This window comes from Diospyros lotus, chromosome 8 (assembly GCF_014633365.1).
Source record: "Diospyros lotus cultivar Yz01 chromosome 8, ASM1463336v1, whole genome shotgun sequence".
Classification (NCBI taxonomy): domain Eukaryota; kingdom Viridiplantae; phylum Streptophyta; class Magnoliopsida; order Ericales; family Ebenaceae; genus Diospyros; species Diospyros lotus.
This window is the reverse complement of record NC_068345.1, coordinates 12534439-12542546: the sequence shown is the minus strand read 5'-3', so window position 1 is coordinate 12542546 and position 8108 is coordinate 12534439. Positions and strand designations below refer to the sequence as shown.

Below are 8108 nucleotides of genomic sequence, written 5' to 3'. Positions count from 1 at the left end.
TGAAAATGTCATCGTTACAGTCAGAAGGCACGTGAAAATTCTTGCACAAACACTCAGATGCTTAAAACTATAAAGTAAAATTTCTATCAATATTAGAGATATATATTTTTTAAAATGAATGCTTACTTATTTATAGAGGAGAATAGAACAATCCTAAATCTTCTTGGTTTGGGATTTTTTTATAAATAATATTTATCCTAATATTCTAATATCTTATCAAAATTAAGATTTTTAATAGATAATATTTATCTATTTTATATCAAAATTTTATTAGGATTCTTAAATAATAGTGTTTATCCTTTTTATGGGACCCTCAACGGGATTTGCAAATATCGGAGTTGTTACATATGATCCCCTAATTAAGGAGAAATCTATACTTTTTTTTGTCGAAAATATTATTTTGGACTCTTGTATTTTTTTGAAGTTTTAATAAAATTTTACCTAAGACACGAGTCATTTTCAAATTTACATATTTCATATATTTATTTAGTCATGGAATTAACCTATTTTGTATTATATTATACTTACGAATTCAACGATTGATAGGCTTTGACTAGGAAGAACACCCACTGGAAACCGTTGTTTAGACAACGAAAGGATGTCATTGCCTGCCCACCAAACATTGCTATCACACTATGCATTGTTCGGGGTGCGATTTGGAGATTAGTATGTGACCCACGATTTGGCCTTATAAAAAAATATATATGTATGTATGTATGTGTGTATGTATAAGCCTACATCCATTTCAATTCACTTGCCCAATCAAATCTCTCTCTCTCTCTCTCTCTCTCAATTAGATTTACCCCTTCCATCTTGATCCTCCCTTCAATCACTTCGATATTGATATGTCCATCAAAAAATTACTATTTGTATATCATTTTTGGATACTTTGAGTTACATAATGCATATAAATAACATAAATATCTCTCATCTTATTACACCTCACCGTCTTGGAAGAGGGCATTTTAAAAATTATGAAACATGAGTTTTACTACTCACTTTGTTAGAAGATAACGCCGGTCATATGATTCTTATCCCATGAACAGTGCTCCCACGTACGGGCGGTTGTTTATACGCTTGGGTTTAAAGAAGAGTGGTTTTATCACCACCTATATAAACAGTTTTAAGCAACAAATGAGAGTACATCACAGGCAGTTCATAAAACCAGCCAACCTCACGGTCACCTAATTATGAACAACAACAATACAACATCAAAAAGCCACTCATATCTGTCTCGTGATGAAGCTTCTTTCTTTATCTTACATGCTAAAATGCATTTTTGCCAAAAGTCAACTGCCAAGGGACTTGAAATTAAAGCTGCTGCTACGAACAGAGAAGGATTACACGCCAGGTTTCCCGTTAATTCTTACCGTACGTGTTTGGGGATTTGACAATGGAAGGCTCGGCATCAACAAGCATCTTAACCACGTCTCTCATGCTTGGGCGTAGATTTGGAAGCTTGGTGGTGCAAAGCATAGCGATCTTCAACACCTTTATCATGTCATCTTGAACGAGGTCAGACACCAGCTTACGGTCAAGAACCTCGAGAATGTCTTGGGAATCATTATTCACATGATTTGATACCCAGTAAACCATATCCCTTCCCTCCCCATACGCCTCTTCTATTGGCCTTCTACCAGTAATCAATTCTAGCAACACCACTCCAAAACTATATACATCACTCTTTTCGGTGATCTTAACGGTATACGCCAGCTCTGCAGAGAGGGACACAAGAAAACAACAAAAGTTACGAGCAGTTGGTAAATTTCAACCCTATAATTTACAGATCTGCACCGGACTAATGTAATTTGTACGATGAGAAGTTGTACAGAAAAGTATCATCCCACAAGACAGTTATTTCTATCACCAATCGATTCTTATGGCATGACAATCTTAAGAAGAGAATACTAAATGCAGAATGCTAATAAGAATCACATAATTAAATGAGATGAACCAGAAACTAATTCTGAAAGCTGTGAGAACTACTTGTAATTTACTACTACTAAACAAAGTCCTAACATCATCATATAGGACAACCTTAGAATTATTGTTTTGACCTTTTTCTCTCCTCCTGGGCCATACATTCGTGGGTAATGGCCAACATCCAACTAATTCCACCAGCTGACAAAGAAAGTTGTCAATTACCGGCTTCACATTTTCTTCTGAGCGAATCTCAATAAGTCCATCTAACCGGGGACTTTAAAAAATGGAAAGTGGGCATTTCTCTGATACAAAAAAAGACAGATGAACTTTCATGTCAACTGTAGAAGTCAATTTTGCATCTCAAGGTCAGACCGAACATCTTCTATGGACGGCTGCAGAATTCCAGTTTTCAATATATCATGAAATGCAAGGGCATTTTCCTATACTAGCCTACTCTAACATCTGTTTATGTATCTGAATTAACCAGGCATGATGAAGATGAACACAGTGAAATGCAAAAAACCCACAGTGATGGATCTCCAGATAAGGAGATAGATCTTCTTGTTTTTCACATATGAGAAATTTATTGACTGCCTTAGCTCACCCAGTCACTGATTCAACAGTCCAATAGAGAGATAAATAAATAAAAAGAGAATATTCCTTGGACACTCATTATTCACACGCTCATGCACACATGAACATAGTATAAACTTACTGCCAATGAAGGATATGATTGATCTTTCCAGCACAATGGATTTCCTTCAGCTTTAAATCCTAATTAATCTTAGTTTACAGTTAAATTTTTTTCCCACGTGTGGATAAGAACATCACAATTTTCCCCTTGTAACCAGAAATGATTTGATTTGATCAGTTTCTTGGGTTCGTCAAAAGATTCTGGAACTTTCTCTCCCTTTGTGATAAGATTTCAGACCTGAATAAAGAGCAAAGGTTGTTTGATGCATCTCTATAGTAACTTGAAGTACCTGAGACCTCACTAAAGATCATCAATATTTGTTGGGACTTAAGAAGAAAGGTGTACTGAGAAATTTTCAAGGTGAGTTAATCTAGAAAAGAAGAGAACACCCTGAGCTGTGAGATCCATTACCCTACAGATGTTGATTCTTGTGATTAGCCATCCCCTAACTTGAAGCTCCAAGGAAAATGAACGAGCATATTAGAAGTTCTGAATGAAACCCTGGTAGGGGCCATCTAGTCTAGTACTAAATTCTTGCTATATCTATTTTTCTGTCTAGTCAATGAGAGCCTCACATTGCATTTCCATGAATTAAAATAGAAAAGGAAAAGAAGGAAGTCATAAAGGATCTTATACTAATTACTGTCTAACAAAAGCATCCCGAATAGTTTCCACCAGATGATTTGGGAAAGAACAAGATCCATATAGGCTCCATGGGATCAGATTTGTGAAACTCACCAGGGGCAATGTAACCATGAGTGCCGGCAAAACAGCTGGTCTCGGAGCCCTTAGGGGATCCTTCTGCAATCTTCGCAACCCCAAAATCAGCAATTTTTGGTTCATAATCCTCATCTAGTAAAATGTTGGTTGATTTAACATCTCTGTGAATAATAGATGGGAAACAGTCATGATGCAAATACGCAAGTCCGTTAGCAGCTCCCAGAGCAATTCTGTAACGTTGATACCAATCCAACTCTGCTTGACCCCCCTTGGTTTCTCGATGAAGTGCCTGAAAGAGGTTACCATTTGCCATGTACTCAAAAATCAAGAAACTTGAACCTCCTTTCATTACACAGGCATACAGCTTCAAGACATTTTTATGCCTGATGGTCCCCAAAATCTCCATTTCTGTTTTCAAAACTTTCACCTCATTTCCTTTCCATAATCGCTTCACAGCCACTGTACCAACATCTTTCTTCAAATCCAACTTGTAGACTTTTCCTGTACCACCACTTCCAATCACGTTGTTCTCGTCCAAATTACATATATCATCTGCATCAAAGTCCACCGGATGGAAAGACTCAAGCTTCCATTTTGGATCCATCTCCTTCTTCCATCTAACGTCATTTTCTGTGTAAGTTTCAGTGAGCTTGAAGTTCCAGTAACTCACTAGCAATAAGCCACCCAGAATAACAATCAAGGCAGCTAATATAATGCAGAGCATAACTAGTTTATTTACAGAAAATTTTTGGTGAAGGCGCTTCCTATTGCACAAAGCTATCCCCGAATTGGCCTGAGTTTTAAAACTTTCCTCAACACAGAGGCCCTTATTTCCTGCAAATGCTTGGTCTCCTCCCATGGTAAGAAGAAATAGTGGAATTGCCCCAGACAGCTGGTTATTAGATAAATCCATGGAGCTCATCTTCAATTTCTGTAAACTTTCGGGGATGGAACCGTTAAGTTTGTTTCCTGAAAGATTCAGAGAGTTTAGTGCGCTCATCTGTGAAATTGCATCAGGGATTCTACCAGTAAGAGAATTCATGGCAAGATTCAAGTCCACCAGTCTAGCACATTGCCCTAGCTCTGATGGGATTGTTCCACCAAATGAGTTATCTTCCAAATGCAAAGATGATAACTGCTTCAGAGCACCAATTTCAGGAGGTATTCTGCCAGAGAAGTCATTATTACTTAAATGCAATCTTTCCAACTGCACCAGTTTGCCAAGTTCTGATGGAAGCTCACCCGAAAACCTATTGTTGAACAAGACCAACTGACTCAAGTTTGTGGATGCGCCTATTCCAGGATGAATGCCTCCAGTAAAATCATTATTGCTAAGGTCTATCATTTTTACATCAGGCAGCGCCCATAATCCATTCGGGATTTTCCCAGACAAGTGGTTCTGATTGATCCTCAACCTCAGTAGAGATTTGCACCTTGCATAATTATCCGACAACTCACCAGAAAAATTATTATCCAGTGCAAGCAGTTTCAGCAAGCTCCCATTCTCGCACAAGAATTTTGGGAAGGCACCACTAAATTTATTCTCAGATATGTCAATGCTTTTCAGTGGTGAAAAGCGACCAAAATTCTGCGGAAATTCACCCGTGAAGTTGTTCCCGTAGATAGAAAAGCCAATGAGATAGCGCATATCTCCAAATCCTGGCGGGAGTTCCCCCGAGAAGTTGTTCTTGTACAGTTGAAAAACTGTCAAGTTCTTTAGATTGCCAATCTTTGGCGGCAATTTCCCATACATTTGGTTTGAGGAAATATCAATTTCCCGGAGAGAAGTAAGGTCTGCGAGCCCTAGAGGAAGTTCTCCAGTCAAGTTGTTCTGAAATAGCTCAATTTTCTTGAGATTTTGTAGTTTGGATATTGATTTTGGGAAATTCCCAGAAATGTTGTTCCTACAGATATCCAATGTCTCCAAGGCCGTGAGCTCATAAATAGAGTCAGGGATTTCACCTATCAAATTAGAAGAAGCAAGAAATAGCCAGGTCAAGTTCTTCAAATTTGATATACTCTGAGGGATTTCACCCTCGTCATAGTTGTTACCTCCAAGGCCTAGCGAAACCAACCGAGTTAAATTTGTCACCCAAGTTGGGAATCCATCCGAGAAGTAATTTGTAGACAAATCTAGAATCTCCAAATTTGTCAGCATGGAAAGATCAGGTATGCTGCCATTCATATGGTTTCCTGTGAGATTCAACACTTTAAGTTTGGAGCAAGTGCATAATTCAGACGGAAGATTCCCGGAAATGAAATTTGATGGCAGCACAAGGGAACTGAGGCTCTGCAGCACAGAAATGGAGGGAGAAATCACACCAGAGAGTGACTTGTTGTCCAGGGAAATCTCTGTGACTTTGCCAGTGTTCGGATCGCAGAAATTCCGGCGAAGTTACATGGGGATTCTGAATCTTTCCAGGAATCCAAGTAATTCAAGGGGTCTTGCAACTGGTTTTTGAATTGGAGGAGGGCTTCAGTTTCAGTTACTGACATAGAAGGATGGAAAAGGTGGGAGAAAACAGAGAAAGCGGTTAGAATTTGGAGGGAGAAGAGTAATGGGTTTTTGGCCATTGCAAGGATTGAGAGGGGCAAAAGGGTGAACAGATAGCAGAAATAATTGTCGCTGGCCTAACACATTATTGCCATATGGTGCCCATCTTTGTTTGGAATGGCTGAAGACAAAAATTTAAACTTGAATCAATCATCAATACCCCACAAAACAATAAAATAAACCTCTAATTAAATTATGACAGAGAGAGAGAGAGAGAGAGAGAGCTGAGTTAAGACGTCAATTTGTCTTTAGTTGTGGATTTTGTTATTATTATTATATTAAAGAATGATATCTCGCTTTCAAGCTACTCTTCAAATAGTATCCCATGATTTTCTCTCTTCCCGTTTGGTTCCCGAGAAAAGGCAGGAAAATACAGCTAATGAGCAACAACAGGATTCAAAGAACTTTAAATTCTTTTGGCCACCAGAAGATGCAGCAATCAAAATGGTTGTTCTAATACAATAACTCAGAGAAAAAAGGCATCTAAAAGATCGGATCCAGAAAGCGGAGTTGTAACTTTGTAATTATAACATAACACATGATCAATCAAAGAATCGTTTCAACAAAAAGTTAATAGCCTTTTGTACTCGAGACAAGAATCTTCTCTCCCCAGCACGAAACACCATGCGAGAGCACTAAAGCTATATTATATCTATCCAAATAGAGGCATAAAAAGAAGTGGGTTTCGAGGAAACGAGCGGAATTAACTTTACCAGCGAAGAACTCATCATCAGGGACAGGCTTGGGAATCTGAAGCTCGGCCCACCACCAGAACAGCTGGAATTTCAAAGGTTTCGAGTACGTGACTCAGTGTTCGCCAAAGAACTCATAACCCAGCAGAGCTTCTTGTTGCCAAATTGTTCAGATGACATATGAATTATTGAAGATTGTTATATGTCCTGCTGGAATAATCTCACTTGGTACAGGCATATACGTACATACAAAACAAACACACACGTATCCATCCATCCATCCATCCATCATAGTGACTTAGGCTTTCAACAACGCCCCCAACCAACCCAATTGGAAGGAAAACCCATTTAAAAGAGGGAAATATAATATATATACATATCAGAAAAAAGGAAGCAATACAATACCAATTATCACTTGTTTGTGGACGACAACAACTAGAGAGAGAGAGAGAGAGAGAGAGACTTACCTTTACTGGTTGTAACCAATGAGAGTGGGAGTGAAGAGTGAGAATTATGAGAAGATAATAAGCCAAAAGCAAATGAAAGCGCAATGTTAAAGAACAGTGAAGAGAAGAGAAGGGAAGAGAAGAGGTGGCGATTATGGGCGACGTGTTGTCGGTTTTGCCAGCCAGTCGTGGGGTGGAAGGATGAATGATAATAATATTATTATATGGGAATGAATAATCACTCAGTAAGTAAATAAACAAAGAGAAATCTGAAAAGGACGCATCAGGAGAATAATGGGATATGGAATTTGCCTGGCGAATCGCTCGCTCGCTCGCTGGCTGGCTCTAAATCCTACTATCCTACTACCTATGATGCTGCTGCTGCTGCTGCTGCTCAAACCAACTGATCATCAACTGCCAATTAGATTACTTTACAACACTACTTCATAGTTATTCCTATGTCGGATTATTAATTATTAATTATAATAATAATAATTAAGAACTCAGTCTTCATATATAATCCTCTTCTCTCTCTTTCACCAGATCACCTCATGCATCTTCCTAATAAATTTCTTTTATCATGGTCATGGGTTCTTCCAAATTGTTAATTTCTTGTATTCTTTTGTGGAAGGAAATGGGAAAGGGGTCACACGCACACTGTGAAATCACGGAAAAAATTGTAACAAAAAGGATGGGGAAGAAACAGTAAAATAATTAATATGCATCAATGAGAGATGCAACCATATATGGTTGTCAAAATTCTGATTTAACTCTTAAATTTTTATGTGTTAAAAGAATCTCTAAATTACTCAACGCTTGTATAAAATCTAAATTATAGTAGAATCAAAGTAAATTTCGATTCAACTAAGTAAAATCGGTAGAATTTTAAGTTGAACAATGATTTTATCGATTTCAACTTTTTTGCACATAAATGTTGGAGATAAAAATTTTTTATCTCTAACCAGCATAGTATTAATTCTGATTCGAGGGATGCCCTCTACCTCTACGAACTTTTATCTCTCTCAAACACTTCTATCGCAGTCTTATATCATTTCCTCTTGTTGCATAGTTGCTTGGTG

At 37.9% G+C, this 8108-nt stretch overlaps 1 protein-coding gene across 1 annotated transcript; it reads right to left on the bottom strand.

The window, feature by feature from the left end:
* Positions 1 to 1082: 1082 nt before the first annotated feature.
* On the bottom strand, positions 1083 to 7044 carry LOC127807846 (receptor protein-tyrosine kinase CEPR2). Its single transcript, XM_052346000.1, is given in 4 exon segments — positions 1083 to 1715; positions 3356 to 5719; positions 5722 to 6012; positions 6605 to 7044. Coding segments are annotated over 3 exon segments (2910 nt in total). The 5' UTR covers positions 5912 to 6012; positions 6605 to 7044; the 3' UTR covers positions 1083 to 1359.
* Positions 7045 to 8108: the final 1064 nt, after the last annotated feature.